The sequence below is a fragment of the Nannospalax galili genome, unplaced genomic scaffold, assembly GCF_000622305.1.
Source record: "Nannospalax galili isolate Female #2095 unplaced genomic scaffold, S.galili_v1.0 scaffold2618, whole genome shotgun sequence".
Lineage (NCBI taxonomy): Eukaryota > Metazoa > Chordata > Mammalia > Rodentia > Spalacidae > Nannospalax > Nannospalax galili.
Genome location: NW_008341419.1, coordinates 420,204 through 439,351, shown reverse-complemented (window position 1 = coordinate 439,351; position 19,148 = coordinate 420,204). Strand labels below are relative to the sequence as shown.

Sequence of the window (19,148 nt, the reverse complement as noted above, 5' to 3'; positions counted from 1 at the left end):
GGTATAACTGGGTCAAATGGTAGGTTCATTTGTAGTTTTTTAAGAGTTCTCCACACTGCTTTCCATAGGGGCTGAACCAGTTTGCAGCCCCACCATCAGTGGATGAGTGTTCCCCTTTCTCCACATCCTCTTCAACATTTGGTATCGTGTGTTCTCTTGATCTTAGCTGGTCTGACTGGGGTAAGGTGAAATGTTAAAGTGGTTTAATTTGCATTTTCCTAATTACCAATGATGTTGAACACCTTTTAAGATGCTTCTTAGCCATCTTTACTTCTTCTTTTGAGAACTCTGTACAGCTCCTTAGCCCATTGGGTTACTTCCTTTCTTGAGTCTTTGTTTTTTGAGTTCGTTATATATTCTGGATGTTAAACCTCTGTCAGATGTGTCGCTGGTGAAGATTTTCTCCCATTCTGTGGGTTTTCTCTTCACTTCCTTGGTTGCTTCTTTTGATGTACAGAAGCTTTTTAGTTTAATGAGGTCCCATTTGTTGATTCTTGCCCTTGTTTCCTGAACAATTGATGTCTGGTTTAGAAAATCCTTTCCTATACCTATATCTTGTAGGTTATTGCCAATGTTTTCTTCTAACAGTTTCAGGGTTTCAGGCTTCACACTGAGGTCTTTGATCCATTTGGAGTTGACATTGGTGCAAGGTGAAAGATAGGGAATTAGTTTCATTCTTCTGCAGAAGCACAAAAGACCCCCATAGCCACAGCAACCCTGAGTACAAAGACCAATGCTGAGGGGATTGCTATACCTGATTTCAAACTGTATTACAGAGCTATAGTCATAGAAACAACATGGTACTGGCAGAAAAATAGGCCCATAGACTAATGGAACAAAATTGAAAAGTCAAATATGAGTACATGCAATTTCAGCCACCTGATATTTGACAAAGGGGCCAAGAACATTCACTGGAGGAAAGACAGCATGTTCAGCAAATGGTGCTGGCAAAACTCAGGTCCTTTTTAAGAACAGCAAGTGCTTTTAACCACTGACATCTTAATATATATTTTCAAATGACAGAATTACAGATTCCTTCCACCTCAAACCAAGGTCTCTCTGAAGTGTTTCCAGGAACAGGCCAAGTAATTTCAAAATGGAAATACAATACTAAACTAGGACAGGTAGACAGAGCATTTATACTGGAGATTATAAATGGTCAAATGGCATCTCTGCCCGAGGGACCATTGATGATGATGTGTATTTGTAAATTGCATGAGACTGCAAAATCCTTTCTGATGCCAGTTTGAGGAAGAAAATTTACCATAAATTTAATTAAGCAAATGAGGTCACGAAAGTAAGTCCAATAATTCAGTGAATTCTATACATTAACCCACCTTCTGTCTTTATTCTACTGTGGCATTGACTGTGCAGAACACTCCCACCTTTTCATATCTGTCAGTGAAGATCTAGATGACTCAAGTCAGCCAGGAATCCTGGACCCTCACACATGACCTAATTCAACAAAAAGTGCTTGCAGTTTTTATTCATCAGTTTAATTCTCTTCCCTTAAAATTTAAATCAGGCGACAGAGCACTATGATATTGCTTCCTAAGTTATTAATTCTATAGAAGAGGAACCGTTCCTTTACTCTTATTCAAATGATTTCTGTATTTGTCCAAACCTGCAGGGAAATGTGCATGCTTTAAACTCAAAATTACCAGCACTTCCTCTGTCAAAGCACAGAGTACGTCACAGTGGCTCTTACAGAAGCTTTTGTGTCAACAAGTCCGCATGATTGGCCCTAAGAAAGAGTATAGCTGCTCTCTGCCACATAGGCAATTCCTCAGAATTGCTAAGTACAATTAAAAAAACACGAGGGATTTCATTTAAAACGATAACACATCAAGAACAATGTGAACAATGTGTGGAGGAAAAGTGTAAAGAACTGGGACTGGCTTCATTGAGCAACAGTTCATTTCTAAAGTGTGCAATCATTAGATCAGTTATTACCGTTGGGGACAACAGTAGCTGTACTTGGGTGATGGGAGGCTTAGCTTTGAGTCTCAAACCTGGGACTGGATGTGAACTTAATGTAAGACTGACAATGCACAATAAACAGAAGGAAGGGAATCACTAGTCATGCATAATGATGGGGTTTATTGTTTAACTATTGGAAAAAATCCTAAATATTAATCTTAAGAAAGTCTAGAATATTAATAAGTTTCATGTAATAATTCACCCTTCAACTGTGGCTCTATTTACTATGAAGAAAGAAAGGTACAAAGAGGTAGATAGTGGTTGAAAAAGCAACTCCAACCTTCCACGGTCCCTCACCTTCTTCATTTGCAACTCGGGCCTGGCAGACCCAGGAGGAATTGTACATGCTTGTCCCTACATGAAAGACCCAGTATGTAAAGGCCACATACAACATCCTGGAACACAAACACTAAGAACACAAAGGGAAAAAAAAATCAGGTAGATTTCAGCGATTATGGAGGAAGGAGGATGGGTGTGTGAAGCGTGGGGGACTCTGGGAGCAGCTGAGTTCTCATGAATGAGTCTGTAAAGGTGGAAATAGAGCACATTTGGTCCTCAAAGCCCAAAGAACCCACAGCCTAAGTGAGAGAGAAGTCTAACGTACAGTATGGGCTTAAATCAATAGTGATGACCCACAGTGCTTGACAGTTATCAGTAGGCTGAGTCTAGATGTCAAAAGTGGAGAAAGCTGGTGAGGGAGGCAGGCTGTGTGGGCACTGCCACACCAGAACTCTCAGTACCTCTACGCTTGCTGCCAACCCAGAAATGAAAACAGTTCAGCTGTATGATATGTGTACTATGTATGTGAGTGCTTGTGTGTGCATGCACAGGTGTGCATATGGATGCATGTCCATCTGTACATGTGGAGGCCAGAGGTCAACAGCAGTTATTTTATCACTCTCTACCTTAATTTTAGAATTAATTTTGTGTGTGTGTGTATTTGCCTGAATGTGAGTATATGCTCCACATGTGAGTCTGGTTCCCATGGAGGTCAGAAGAGGGCATCAGATCCCCTGGAACTGGAGTTACAGACAGTTGTGAGTGGTCATGTGGGTGCTGAGAACCAAACTTGGGTCCTTGGCAAGAGCAGCCAGTGCTCTAACCACTTAGCAATCTTGCCAGCCCTTCTACCTTATTTTTAATGTGTATTTTAATTGATCTTTTGTGTACTTCACACAAAAGATCTTAATCTTCTTGATACCCCCTCCTTCATCTGCAGCCCCCTACCCCCCCCCCGATTTTATGTATTCTGTCATATATGTTAAGGTCTATCGAGTCAAGTTAGTGTACCCAGACATCACTCAGTGCAAGTTTATCCACTGAGGTCTAGTCAGCTGTCTAGACTCTCTCCCTTTAAGAAGATCAGCTCTTCCTCACCTAGCAGTAATCAGCTGCCAATAGTTCTTTGGATAAGGTTGGGTCTACTGCCCATTTCCCCAGTTCTGTGCTGGACTTTTGTCTGCTTGAGTTTACATGGGTCTTGAGCATGCTGACACCATTGCGGTAGGCTCATATGAGCAGGTCCCAGGGACCATTGCAGAAGAGGGGGCAGAAAGAGTCCACCTTATTTTTTGGAGATACGGTCTCTTACTGAACCTGGAGCTCACTGATTGGTTAAACTGGCTGGTCTGTAAGCTCTGCAGAACCTTGTGTCCCTGACCCTCAAAAGCTAAGGTTAGAGGCACACCACCGTGCCTGGATTTTATAAAGGTGCATGGCAGGCACTTTACCAATTACACCATCTCTCCAGCCCTACATTTTAGACATTTAAAAACATTTTCCTAAGAAAAATGTATTTAAATTTTTTAAATTTAGTTTTATTTTACGTTCTGAGTGTATTGCTTGCAAGTAGGTAAATGCACTCATGTCATGCAGTGCCCAAGGAGGTCAGAAGGGGGCATCAGATTCCCTGGAACTGGAGTAATGGCTGGTTGTTAGCCACCATGTGGGTGCTGGGAACTGAACCTGAGTCCTCTGGGAAGAGCAGCCAGGGTTCTTAACCACTGAGCCATCTCTCCAGTCCCCAAGGAAATGTATTTGATCTATGCCAAAAGTTGTGCTGTCCAACGTCCTACACGAGTGTGAAAGACAGCACACTTTTTTTCAGATGAAGTGATGCTTTTGATGGATGCATCTCTCCTGTGAGACTCACTTTTTCCAGAACTGTGGGGCTCAATGAAGTAAAACCCCACCATGTAGTCCCTCGGGTCAGAAATATTTATCGACTACCTGCTACAAGTCTACTTTGTCCTGGACATTAGTGGCCTGTCGTGTGAAAACAAGAGACAAAATGCCCTGCCCTGTTGGCTGACACTCTAACATAGGCAGACATCTAGCTGATAGGCAGTCAATGTGTCAGCCATTAATTCTGAGTACGTCAGAAGGCAATGGCTTTGGAGACAACTCAAAAGTAGAAAGTGTGTTAATTGTGTTTTGTTATTTGTTTTAGGAGAGGAGGTTATAGAAGTAAATTAATGATGTGGTGAAAATATCCCATCCCAAGAAAGTTTGTTTAAAAAGAAAAACAAAGTTATAACTTGAAAAGAATAAAAACAAGACCGTGGTTAACATGATACGGTTCGAATTTCTTCAAGTCACTGAAATTCCTCACAGAAATTTACCCTGTTGTTCATTTCTTCATAGTTAGAAGTGAAAAAGTATTTTATATTGTAAGCATACAAAAAAAGTCTGAGAAAAATGTCCAAATTGAATGATACTAATCAAATCAAATAATCCATACTTTCAGGATTCATAATCTAAGAGAGCACATAACTGTTCAGCTGTGATCAAATTGTATGCTGATTAAATTCATCTCTGTATTGAGTTTGATGCTGGAGTCCATGAACCATGTCAGTCAAATGCACAGAATCCAGGAGTAGCTTTTCCATAGACACAGGAGAAAACAGCTACAAATAAAAGACATACATTTCAACCCAGACAGACTTCCATATTCTATATAGGACAGCTAAATAGGTGTGGCTCTACTTTTAGCTGTAAGCCCTTTAGGAAATTATAATTACATTTTACTGTTAACATAGCATCAATTCTGCAAGTAAAGGGAAGGCACATGTTCACACACAGGCTGTAGACAAGATGGTGGCTGAATGTCGTGTTAATTGAGACAATGCTCAAGCATCTTGGATCCCTTCCTGAACTAGTCTTTATGTTTCACTAGGGAGGGAGGCTTCATAACAGGAATGTGACAGAGCCCAGGCTCTCAAGATAGAAGTTATAGCAAACATTCAAGAATGGTGATTTTTTTATCTTTAAAAAAAAAGTAAGTGACATATTGCCTGCCATGTAATAGCACCAGCCCAGTAAACACGTCATGGCTTTGAGGATGTCCTGGAGGGGGTCATAGGAGGCTCCCCTCTGAACTCTGAAGTACAAAGGAAAATAGGGAATGCGTATGATGGTTATTGTTAACTGTCAACTTGACTAGATCCAGAATCTTCTAGGAGACAATGCTCCAGGCTCACCTGTGAGGGATTAGTTAGAGCACTGCTAGCTTGTGGCCATGTCATGGGGGATCATCTTGATTAGCTTAACTGAGGTGGGAAGACCCATCCACTGTGGGTGATACCATCCCCTGGGGGCAGTACAGGTGAACATGCAGCCATGCCCAGCTTGGGGGCTAGAGACTCAAAATCAGGTCCTCATGTTTGCACAGCACAAGCTGCCCACTGAGTTGTCCCCACAGTACCATGAAATGTATTATTATTATTGATTGTTATTATTATTTTGAGATAGGGTCTCCCTGTAGCCCCAGCTGTCCTGGAGCTCATTATGTAGACCAGGCTGGCCTTGAACTTACAGAGATCCACCTGCCTCTGCCTCCAGAGTGTTGGGACTAAAGGCATGCACCACCATCTGTGAGTTCAAAGCCAGCCTGGTCTACATAGTGAGTTCCAGACTAGCTGAGGCTACAGGGAGACCTTGTCTCAAAAAGACCAAAAAAATTATATATAAAAATGTATTTTTTAAGGTAAATTTCATTTATTTCCAGGGAGTCATTAGCCTGACCTTCTCTAAGACTGACTTTCAAAAATTTACACAATATAGTTTACATCACATGGATCACAAGATTCTCCAATGTCTTTTTGTTTCTTCCACACTCCCACAATCCACTTGAGGAGTGAAAAATCAATGGAAAGAAAACACCATGACACAACTCAGCCACAGTGGATGGACACAACACCTAGGTCATTTAGTTTTTGGTCATTGTCTTATCTGCCCAAGAACTTAACAAATATGTCTTTTAGATAGAATGCTACTGAGCAGATAGCAAAATACTAAGGGTATGATATAAAAGAAGTATTGAGAACTGTGACGAAATATACAAAACCTTCAAAAATAAAACCTATGCAGCTGAGTGTGGTAGCTTATGTCTATAATCCCAGCACACACATGGCAGTCTGAGGCAGGAGGATTCCAAGTTCAAGGCCAGCCTAGAGTACAGAATGAGGCCATATTACAGACCACCCTCTTCCACAAAAATAACTAACTAAATAAATAAAGCCTTTGGGGTGTAATGCAAGTGAAGCTAGAGCTTGTATGACTGTGAGATGGGTGAAAATGAATAAGCAGGGCTTTGCAGGAAGTGTTAAGTCCTGTTCGATCAAAGCTATCTGACTGTCACCTGATCTCATCTGTGTCATCAAACGAGCTTCCATGCGGCCCTCAGCCAAATGATTCCTGGAACCTTGACACATGGCAGTACACTGCTGGCTTTGGAGGCAAAGGAGGGACCACCAGAGGAGACTGCGGCTAAGCAGCATCAAGGATGGTTCTTTCCAGAGCCCTAGGTTAAGCGCAGACCCTGTAACGGTTAACATTCATCACCCACTTGATTGGACTTGGAATCACCTAGGAGTACACGTCTGGCTACATCTGTTAGAGGGTTTACAGAGAGTTTACCTGAAGAAGGAAGACCCACCCTGAATACAATCTACACCATCTCATGGACTGGGGTCCTGGACTGAAGAAAACAGAGAAAGTCAGATGGGCACCAGCATTCCTCTCTCTCTCTGCTTCCTGACTAGGAATCAATGTGAGCAGCTGCCTCCCACGCTTCCCATCATGCCTTCCCACCATGATGGACTGCACCCTCAAACTATGAGGCAAAATAAACCTCCCCTAAGGTGCTTCTCTGAGGTGTCTTGTCATAGCAAGGAGAAAACATATACCTGTCAACACCTATCTCTATTATCAGCGCATAGGGACTGATGCAATAAATTTGTGAGTTCTAGAACTGTAAGACAGATAATAAACATAATGTTTTAGATCATTGGTGGTCATTTGTTTTAATAAAGGAAACTACAGCTAAAATCTTTCGGTATTACTGTGGTGGGTGGATTGATGGTAATAATTTATATGTTTTTATATATGGTCCAAAACTTATAGCTGCCTTCTGGGGATGGAGGTGGCTATGGAGGGAGCTGTTCAGCCCTACTCAAGGCAGAACTCATGGAAATGAAACACAAATACCCCGAGTGCCCCTCCCCCAGCCATGCTGGCCTTGTCCTATGTACGTCACTGGTATCTCTCACAGCTCCATAAGGGAAATGCTATTATTCTGTCCCACTTTATAAATAAGGAGATCGTAGCACAGGGAGGTTAAACGATTCACTTTACCTGACCAGGACCTGAACGGGGGGAGGGAGTTACGGTGTGATGGAATCTGGGCTCTTGGCTGGGGAGCACCCAGCTGCATGACTCCATCTTTTGCACTTGCACATGTACAAAATCATCTTCAGTGTAATTACTTGTCAGAAATTGGTGCCTTGGTGTTTGATAAATGTACTTTCATAAAACCTCATTTACGGTGCTTCAATTAAAAAATTATTTTTATGAACCTCATGTACTTATGTATCTAGTTAGCAATGATACACTTTTGAATGTCTCAGAGGACAGCACAGGAGGAGACAGAGATTTTGAAGAGACTGACATGTGCATTAATATTTCATACTTTGCAACTCCCACTTTTCATGGAAAATACTGAACTTATTCAAATCTGATACATATCTCTATCAACAATTAATCCACTGTAGCATTTTGTCCTTTTACGACACTGTATTATTTAGAAATAAGAAATATTCCCATAGTTTCATATAAATTAACAAGTCATTTTAGTAAGCGCTGCACCAGATATGGTGGCTCACAGCCACAGTCCAGCTCTTGGAAGTCTAAGGCAGGAGGATTGCTATGAGGGTCTGGTATACAGAATGAGATTTTTTTCACCCTCAGGTCAGGAAAAAAAAAAAAGAATACTGCTGGAAATATCATGCATTGTCTACCTAAGTCCTAAAGCATAGCCTGATGAGATAGAATTGTTCCTGAGAACAAGCCTAAAATGATCTTCTATTAATAGTTTTCATATAAATTCTAAATGTTTGGGGGCCAAGTTTAAAAGTTAAGAGAAAATTCAAAGAAAAAAAGAAATTCTATACACTTAATATATTCTTCATTGTAACTCTGTAAGTGTTTTTCTAACCTTCAAGTCAATCATAAACATTGATGGAACAACTCAAGCTGTTCATATTTAGAGCCATAGAGCCCCTATATGATATGTTATCTTACAAATGTTAAATAAGTTGGCATTAAATAAATGAATGACTGGAATTGAATTCACTCGAGTCAATTCAACATGATTTCTTCACAATAGCTTATCATATTGTGAATTTTATTGATTTGTAAAAGCATCCTTCATAATTCATTACTAATATCCATACTTTGATGCATGTATCATAAATTAAAATGACTAGATGATGCAAATTGCAGTGTACTTCCCCACCCAGAAGCAGGGCATGTGGGCAAGCACTGGTTAATTTCCATTCTATCTTCCTGAATTAAACTGCAGTACTTTAGTAATCCAAAGAACAGTCAAATGCCCATAAACCAAAGTCAAAGGGGACAGGGTTCTAGAGAATATATTAAAGCAAAAAACAAAGGATAGGCAACACCATGTTTAGAAAAAAAAAAGAAACGAGGCTTCTGGGAGCTTGCCCATATGAACTTGCAGCAATGGTGACATCATGCACAAGACCCATGCTGACTCAATCAGACAGAAACCAGCATAGAACTGAGGAAGTGGCAGGAGGCCCCAATATTAGCTGAGGAACTATTGGCAACTGATCACTGTCTAAGGGAGTGACTCTAGATAGGTTGAATAGACCTCAGTAGATGAACTTGCACCCAGGGATATTGGTACAAATGCTTGACTGGATAGGCCTTAACATATATGACAGAATGCATGAAATCCAGTGGGAAAGGTAGAGGGGTAGGGGGTCTAAATTTGATTAAGATCTATTATGAAATATATAAAAACTCAATAAAAATATACACTAAAAAAAAATCTATGTTCCTAAGTGGGATATACAAACATGTTTTATACTTATGTTGCCAAACAAAAGAGATATCTCTCTGCAAATGGCTAATACTACAAATATTGTTTTAAAAAGAATTTTCAGGGTCTGGAGAGAGGGCTCAGCAGTTAAGAACACTGGTTGTTTTTGCAGAAGACCCCGGTTCAAATCCCAGCACCCACATGGCAGCTAACAACTGTCAGTAACTCCAGTTCCAGGGGATCCGACAGCCTCTTCTGTCTTCCATGGACATTGCACAACATGGGTGCACTTACCTACATGCAGGCAATACATGCATATACATAAAATAAAAATAATAAAATTTAAACAAAAAGAATTTTCAGTACAGTTCATGGGCTCTCCAAAGCAAGCTCTTTCCACAGTTTTGCAACACTTCACTAGGTGTGTGTGTGTGCGCATGTGTGTGTGTGTTCATGTGTAATAGATGCTTAGATTCAATGCCATCTTTGAAAATAAAGGTCTATAGCAAAACATGTTTGTCAAATTTTTTGTGACTTAACTAATACAACATCAACACCAAGAGCAAAAGTTGAACAAAAATATTAAACATTTTTAGACTAGAAAAGCAAATAGAATTATTTACTGTATTTTAATGTGATGAGGTCATCATTTAGATGCTAAACTCCATGTGGCAGACCTAGCCATTGGGATGGAAGGGAGCATGGGATTTCCCAAGACTCCAGAGAAGGAAGGAAGTCACCAAGATGGGAGGAAAGGTAGTCAGGAATTCATTCCAGGACAATAAATATATTAAAAATATAAATAAATTCCCCCAATCCTATTTTAACTAATTTCCTATGTGCATGGGATATTTAGAGCTTGCCTAGTTCAACCTCATGATTTAAAGAGAGATAAAGGATCTTTCCAAAGTTGTTAAATTTACATAAAGAAGGTTTGCAATATAAAAACTAAATTTAGGGCAATTGAGATGAGCTTTTTTCTCCCTGCGAATATGGGCAAACTAGTGATACACATTTTTTTAGAACAAAAGCAAAAAAAAATTTCCTGTAAAGACAGATTCTCATTTCAAAGTTGGTATGCTTCTGTGATACTTAAAAGCCAGAAGAGGGTACTCTAGATAGAAATTCACTACTTGAACTGAGGAACTTTACTTTTCTTAATTTAAACCTACCCTAAAAGAATAGAAAGAATAAAAATTTACAAAAGAGAAGTTTTAAAAGAAACTCCATGTCTGTTAAGATTGTCATTTTATACTTTGTAATAACCAAAAATTATTTTTAAATATTAAAATACATGTAGCATATTTGGAGTATGGCAAAACACTTTTCAGTGTAATGTCTTATAAAAAAATCATTAAAATTTATCTTCCATACATATTTGATAGAACTTAATGAACAAACTAATTAAAGGCCTAAGGTGTGTTTAAAAACATTAAGGCTGAAAAATTAATGTTATATCATAGTTTATTGATTCATTTATATGGAACCTGGGGACATGACTTTTTAATTGTTTTATTTATCTGAACTGGTAAAAAAAGTTCAATAATATATAGTCAATAATGGTAAAATAATATTTTTAGTTGCATTCTTGGAAATATAGAGTACGAAACAGCACAGTGATTGGAATGGCAAAAAAAAGGTGCAAAATAATTGACAATTATCCACTTGCTTGTCTCTAAACTTTAATGAATTGGTTGGGAGCAGGTGATAGGCAGAAAGCAGCAATCATGAGTCTCCTGGAAAAAAATTATTAAAATACTCCAATAGGCTTTCAAAGAAAAATGTCTCCATTAGAAGACAGAATAGGTATTCAATTTCCAGAAGAATATGATCTGCTGTTTGCAAAATTTCAATTCACTGAATCTGTAGCACCACAATTTCATTATTTAAAATACATAACAATGCCATGAAATTTTATTAGCCACAAAGATGCTTAGAACGTGTCACTTGGTTAGAGGCTTTTAAAGATGGTCTAAGGGCCAACGACAAATAGCCAGGCATAAAACGAGTCATCTAACAATCGTAGCTGGGGAGTGTGAGGAGACACACAAGGGCCCACAGAAAGACAGCTTTAAAACAGATATACGCACAAAGTGAACAGAGGTGGGATTTTTTTTTACGTGACATTCTAAATCTGTTGGATAAAATCAAACCTACAGAAATCACACACAGAACCACAAGGGAAGTTCCACAAACCTGTGAGAGCAACTGCTCATTAAAACACTACAAAGCTACATAAAGTGAGTACTTGCCCCTTCCGACTTCTCCACCGTGTTGGCCAGCATCTCCTGCAGAGCACGCACTGAGAGGGACTGCTCCAGCACGAAGGTGCAGATGGACAGGTCCGGGGGGACATTCTGTGTGGAGACAGAGGGAGACATCTTCATCAAGCATGGGACCAGGTGACCTGCCGGAGCTCCATGTCCCTTCACACTTGTCACCTCCCACATCATCTCCTGAAGGCAGGGTGCACTGCCCTTACTATTCACATTTAATGTCTTGTGAGTGAGCGAGTGCACATGCATGTGTGTGTGCATGTGTATGGAGGTCAGAGGTCAACTTAGGTTGTCATTCCTCAGGTGCTATCCACATTATTACTTTTTTAATTTATTTTATGTGTATGAATGCTTTGCCTGAATGTATGTAACTAAGTGGACCCATGTATGCAATGCCCTTGAAGGCCAGGGCATCAGATCCCCTGGAACTGGAGTCAAAGCCGCCATTATGTGTTAGGAACTGAACCAGGGTCCTCTGCAAGAGCAACCAGTGCTCTTAAACACCAAGCCATCTTTCCAGCCCCCATCCATCTTTTTAAAATAAAATCACTTGACTTTAATCAACTCAAAAATAAAAGCATCACAGAGCTGGTTTGAGGAAGCCCCAAACAGTTGCCCAGTCCTCAACTCTACGGAGCTTCTACGCAGTTAAAACGGTCATTCTGAAGCAGTGAGGCTTTGAGTAAGGTATTATACTTTGACTATCAATACAGAATTTTATGGTTCTTCCTACTTCAATATGCAAAACGTTGGATTCACTTACCCACCATGAATAAAGAAAACAATGCTCGAGTTGAAACAAGAGAAAAACAAACTAGCTTTGCAACCTCTTTCCGCCTTTTCTTTTTGGAGACATTGGCCTAGAGTTCACCAAATAGTATTGGCTGGTTGGTCCATGAGACGCAAGGATCCTTTTGTCTCTGCATCCCCAACACTGGGGTTACAGGTGTGCATCGCCATATCTGGCTTTTCTTTTTACATGAATCTGGGCAGCAGAGCAGGTTGTTGTGCTGGCGCAGCAGGAAGTTTGGCAACTGAGAGCTACCTCCTCATCCTCCAGCTAAGACATTTCTAAGCACATGGAAAACAGTAACTGTTATTTGTAGAGTACCTACTCTGATACACATGACACTTGGGGCTTTATACAGAACTCCTATAGCCATAAAGCAAAGATTAATACGACAATGACAGTGATAAGAGAAAGGGAAAAGCTACTTTTCCAAAGCCACGGAGTTAGAGCTCTCAAGTCAATTTTAGAGGCCAGACTTCTCCAGCTCTCAAGTGTTCCTTTCTAGCTCACCAACCTGCCTGCTGACTAACAAGGCCTTTAAAGGCCAGAGAAATAACATTTACTGCACATTGATACAGTACTCAAGCAAATAGAGAAATGAATTGGTATAAAATATTCATTGACACAGGCTCCTCATGTACAAGATAAAAATCTATTTTCCTGGAGTTGGTGTCACATTTTGCCACTAACTTGGGGTATGGGGATTTGCCTCCCATTTTGCATCTATGTGACCTGATTTAATTTACTGTTTTTACATTTCTAGTTTACTTTTATTTCTGTGTCTATGGGGAGGCGGGTATGTACATGTGAATGCAACTGCCTGTAGAAGCCAGAAGAGGGCATCAGGTCCCCCGGAGCTGGAGGTACCGGCTGCTCTAAGTCACCTGATGTAGATGCTGAGCACCAAACTCAGGTCCTCTGCAAGAGCAGCCGGTGCTCTAAACCGTGGGGCAAAGCTCCAGCGCCTGCTTTGCTTTCTCACTGTTTGTTCCTTCCCCGTCTTTCCTCAGAGTTCGACTCCACTCGGTACTTCATAAATTCTGAAGGTCTCAAAAAGTTACTGCTAAGGAAGGAGAAGTAAGGGCAGAGATGGGCGAGTTAGCACTGTGCAGCGCTGACCATGAACACTTTGCTGGAGACAAACGCGCTCTAAGACTCAGATAGAACAACTGCACATGGGCAGATGCTCAAGGGAGGCTTATGTAGCAGAATGCATTATGAGCACCCTAAAACCAAATGCAAATGGAAAGAATATTGGGAGGATACAGATGCACACACACACATATATATACACACACATAGACACACATATACACACACCTACACATATACACACATATATACACATATACTACACACATGCACCACACATACAAACACATACACACATATTACACATGTGCACCACACATACAAATACATACACATACACACACATATATACATACACACATACACACACATATATACACACCTACACATAAAATGCACATGCATACATGTACACACACACATATATATATACATCACACACATATACACACATATAAAACACACACATATACACATACACACACATATATATACACACATACACCACACATATATATACACACACATATACACACATATAAAGCACAAATATACACATACATACACATATATACACACATACACCACATACACATATACACACATACACTATGCACACATAACAACACACACACACACCACACACATGGGTACACATGTATGTATACGTTTTGGTTGGTGCTGGGAATGAAACCCACAACTTTGCATATATAAGCACTGTACAGATGAGCCATATCTCAGTCCTTGTTTTTCTGAGACAGGGTCTCAGAAGGTAGTGCAGGTTGATATTGAACTCACAGTCCTAGGAGGATAAATTTGATAAAAATCATGATTTATAATATGTACGTGCTTATTAAACCACTATTGTTGAAATTAATTTTTAATCATTAGTAAAGAATGGTGCTATATAGATTTCTAGATTTAACAGTAAATGAGGCACATGAGCTATATAATATAATCTGTCCACATGGCTTATTCATATCCCACAAGCCTTTCGGGGTTCCATGAACTACTTTCTTTTTCTTCTTTTTATTGTCAGTGTATATCAATTGTGGCATTTTTCACACATGTGTGTAATGTATTTGGATCATAATCACATCATTCACTCTGTTTCTCACTCCACGGGTCCCCTTCTTCCCAGCTTGACCCCACCTCCTGACTTGTCTGTTTTCTGTGACCCACTGGCTTTCACTAGCTTGCTTGCATCAGCAGGATGCAACTTACTGAAGCTCGGGCAATTCACTTACCTTGGCTACACTGCCCAAGAAAACGACTCCCCTCCCCCAGCAACCACTGACTGTCAGGAGTTCCTTAGGGAGGGGTAGGGCCTACGTAGGCCATAGGTGCTATGAATCCAAGGGTACAACAGCCATGTTGCACCTGGAAGACAGCATCTTGTAGCTCTCCTCCCTTTCCTGGGCGCTCACATTCTTCTTACCCCTCCTCCATAGTGTTTCCTGAGCCTTAGAGCAGGAGCTATCCATGTCCCATCTAGGGCAGAGCATGCAGCAGTCACTCTCGGCCCTTGGACCAGTGACAAGCCTCTGTGGTAGTCACTGCCTACTGCAAAGACCAGTTTCTCTGACCAAAGCTGGCATAGCACTAAGCTCTAGGCATAAACATGATTATTTAGAAGGCAATTTGACAGGCCACATCCTGTCCATTTAGTAAAACAATAGCAGCAGGTTCCCCACTGGGGCCTATGACCTCCGCAGGTTTGACTAGGTTTACAGTACCAGACGGGAGCGTCTTCCTGTGGAGCACGATTGCACAGTGGGCCCATCTTGCCAAACAAGCCATGGCTGTAGCTCACAAGGTTCCACTGCTGGTAAAACTGTCGATGAACTTTTCTCCCCTACCAACCTGCACAGCATCTTCTGGCGCTATGAAAGTTAGCCAGCAGGGAGGAAGCTTTTAGCTCAGTTCCAGTTTGATTTCTCTATGTCCTGCGACCAAAGCACAGCATGCCTTCAAGGGGGTCTTACAGTCTAGTTCTGGGGGGCAGGAGAGCAGGATCAATAGCCTATGTTATTTGGGGGTTGTCAGCGGCCTCTCTGACTGACAGCAATAGGGAGGTATCCCACACCAGACACTGTGATTTTCACGTAATGACCTATGGCTTTCGGTAGAGTTGCTCTATTTTTTAATGAACCTTTGCTTTCAACATTCCTATGTGGACTTCTGTGCCCTCAACCTGCTCACTTTCCATTCTTCCTCCCAGGGTCTCAGCCAGGAGTCAGGGATGCTCTGGAAGCTGGACAGGGCTGGTGCTTTTCCTTCTAGAGTCAGTTGGTCAGGGCCTTGCTACATACAACCTGCAGGGTAAAGTCTAAAAGCCAAGAAAAATACCCTGAGAACTTTCAAAATGAATGCTTTTGAATTTCTAAGCTATAACTATGCAGATTATAACATCTCCTCCTTACACCAGGAGAGGGGCAATTTGTCCATGGATGTACTTAATTCATTTGTAGCCATGAGAAATGGATATGAATCAAAAAACAGATAGTCCTGGAAGGGTGCTGTGTTATTAAACAGAGTGATAGACTGATGTGAAGAGACACTGCCTTGATGCACATTGTATGTCATGTAACCCTGACTTGCTGCACACTGTGTAGCAAATAACACTGACCTTTGCTGTGGTATAAATGCTCCCATCAATGTTTCTGAGTTTGCAAATCAGCTCAGAAAGCCCAAACTAATTAGCTTACAGACAAGAGGATTTCCATACAGCTTCTCCTGTTTCCTTCACCTTAGCAAACCCACCCCCTACACTCTCCTCTCTCCAATCTTCCCATCCTCAAAGAGTTGGAATAGTATTTCCCCAAATGGATGGACAATACAATTCCCAGAAGATATGAGTTACTCAGTAACAATCACGGTACAAAACACAGGACACTTCCCTATGAGTCATTAGCCCAGGGAAGCCCCAGAGGCCCCAAAACATCACAGGCTACTGCCCTGGCTCTTGGTTTCCCGCCATAACGTGATGGTGAGACTCTGTTGCTGAAGATATCACTCACTTTGGATTCAGGGCATAGAGAAATCAACCTTGAATTGGCTAGGACATTCTCCCTGATGGCTAGCTCATATAGTGTCAGAGGTGCTCTGCCATCCACTAGGATAGAAAGGACATCAGTGGTCTCACGCAGTGCTGGACCCCTGCGGCTACACTGCCAGAGCCAGAGTCCTGACCTCACTCCTTACCCCGGTAGCTTTTCTAATCTTCAGTTTCCTTCCCTGAACAAGAGGACAGTAATGTGCCATCATGAGCTTGTGCTGGCTTCAAATAAGACTGTATTGTGAAGTGTATCCGTCATGAACACGTCCAGAACTGGCAATAACTGAATCATTACTATTGGTCTTGAACACAGTGAATTCTGTCCATTTGGGGCATTTTAAAGAGCCACTCATTTCTTAAAATCAGTTCTTACAGGGACTCTATTTCAGACAAACAGTTTTAAAACCCAAATCCAAACTTACACACCTGTCCCAACCATCCCTCTGGTATGTTCCAGAAAATGCCCTTTCCAGTTCAGCGTCTACATTCTGAGTATATTTAAATTGGTCCATGTCTCACTTGAGCCAACACTGTTTAAGTATAGATCACTAGAATAGCTTACATTTTTCTAAAGATCCTTGAAAATCCCATGTGTTTGAAATGCATTCATCAAGCCAAAATTTATTTCTCCACAGCAACTGGCCTGCTGCATGAAGTTTATCCAATGGTGGGACTTTTCAGAGAGACAAAAGACAAGAAGACAGCAGTCCTCGGAGACAAGTCTCAGCCCACTTTCTCCTGAGCCCCCCCTCGTTTCTCTTTCTCTCTCCCTCCCTCCCTTCCCTTTCTTTCCTCTCCATCAGCCTTTACCTGTCGTCTCCCTTCCTCTAACCCTCCGCTCTCTACCCCTCTCTTTTATCGTCCTTTAGTCCTCCTCTCCCCCCCATCTGCCTTCTCCTTCCTTGTCCCCCTCTTTCTCTCCAGCCTCTCTTTTTCTTTCCTCCTATACATTCATGTATAGGAATAAGAAAATGAAACATTGTTTACCCCACTCAAGAAACAATGTAAGTCCAGTTTTAAAAATTATCTATGTGTATGAGTGTATTGCCTGCATGTAGGTAAGTGCACTCATGTCCTGCAATGCCTGCAGAAGTCAGAAGAGGGTGCTGGAACCCCTGGGACTGGAGATACAGATGGTTGTTAGCTGCCATGTGGGTGCTGGGAATCAAACCTGGGTCCTCTGCAAGAGCAGCCAGTGCTCTTAACCACTGAGTCATTTCTCCAGCCAAATTAAATCCATTTTGCTAGTACTGTCCATTTTATCCCCAAGACAAAGGCCCTGGTTATTCTAGGCAGGAGAATCCTTATCAATCAACACTTGATGCCATTTAAAGTAAACTAGTAAAAGTGTCCCTCACTTTGTGTATCTATTCCTTCAAAGTCATGAAGCCAGACCCACAATAACATTGATGTGGAGCCTTGGTTCCACTTCCCAAAATAAAGCTGAATCACCAGAAAACAGAGGTTCTAACTCATTAACCAAAGACCAACTAAATGACCCCAAGTACAAAGAGCCCAACACTGGGCAGAGCTAATAAAGAATGTAAAACATGCAGAGCGTCTATGCCGACACACAAGTTCCAACACACAAGCTACTATCCTTTGGGCTTTTTTTTTAATCTTATGTGTATGCGTGTATTGTCTGCATATAGGTAAGTGCACCCGTGTCGTACAATGCCCACGGAGGTCAGAAGAGGGCGTTGGATCCCCTGGGACTGGAGTTACGGACAGTTGTTAGCTGCCATGTGGGTGCTGGGATTTGAACCCAGGTCTTCTGCAAGAACAACCAGTGTTTTTAATCACTGAGCCATCTCTCCAGCCCCTGTCCTTTGGGTTTTTGTTTTAACTCAGATCTCACTACTAAGGAAGTTGATTTCACAAAGTTTTTATTAGATTTTTATTTATTTACTTATTTATTGCATGTGCGTGCTCACCCATCTGCCAAGGCATGCATTTGGAGGTCAAAGGACAACTCTCTCCTTCCACCATGTGGGTCCCGGGGATCAAATTCAGTTGTCAGGCTTGGCAGCAGGTACCTTTACCCCCTGAACCATCTTGCTGGGCTGAACGCTGACATTTAGAACTTCAGTTTGAAAGAACTTTCCTCCACCTATGAGCCTGCTCCCAACCATAAGAGAAATGCTTCTAAGCTTGGGGAACCGGCCTGCTATCTCAGGGACTTAGGAGGCTCAAAATTTCAAGGCCTACCTGAACTCCAGAGTGAGTTCAAGGTCAGCTTGAACTGGTCTCATTGGGTAACTGAATGAGACCCTGTCTCAAAGTAAAAGGTTAAAAGAAGGTTAGGGACGGAGCTCAGTGATAGAGTGCTTGCCTAGTATGTACAAAGTCCTAAGCTCAGTCCCTAGTACTTCAAAATAACAGAAGAAAAATAGAGGGAAATGCTTCCATGGTGACCCAGGATACAGCAGAATCCTTTTAAAGCCCAACATCAAAGCTGTGTGCGCAGCTATCTGCCTCTTCCACAGTGCACACCACCTATGCTTGGGCAAAATTAAATCAGAAAAAGCAATTCAGTATGTCCAAATGTGTCTAAATGTCTCCCCAGAATGTGCCTGACACAAGTCTAGGGGAGGCTAATGGCACTTT

At 41.4% G+C, this 19,148-nt stretch overlaps 1 protein-coding gene across 1 annotated transcript in view; it reads right to left on the bottom strand.

The window, feature by feature from the left end:
• LOC103737145 (ryanodine receptor 2) overlaps positions 1 to 19,148 on the bottom strand; it is a 216,733-nt gene that overhangs the window by 148,835 nt on the left and 48,750 nt on the right. The window contains exon 3 of the mRNA XM_008836859.1: positions 11,578 to 11,682. Coding sequence (XP_008835081.1) covers positions 11,578 to 11,682 — 105 coding nt within the window. The remainder of the gene's footprint in view (positions 1 to 11,577; positions 11,683 to 19,148) is intronic.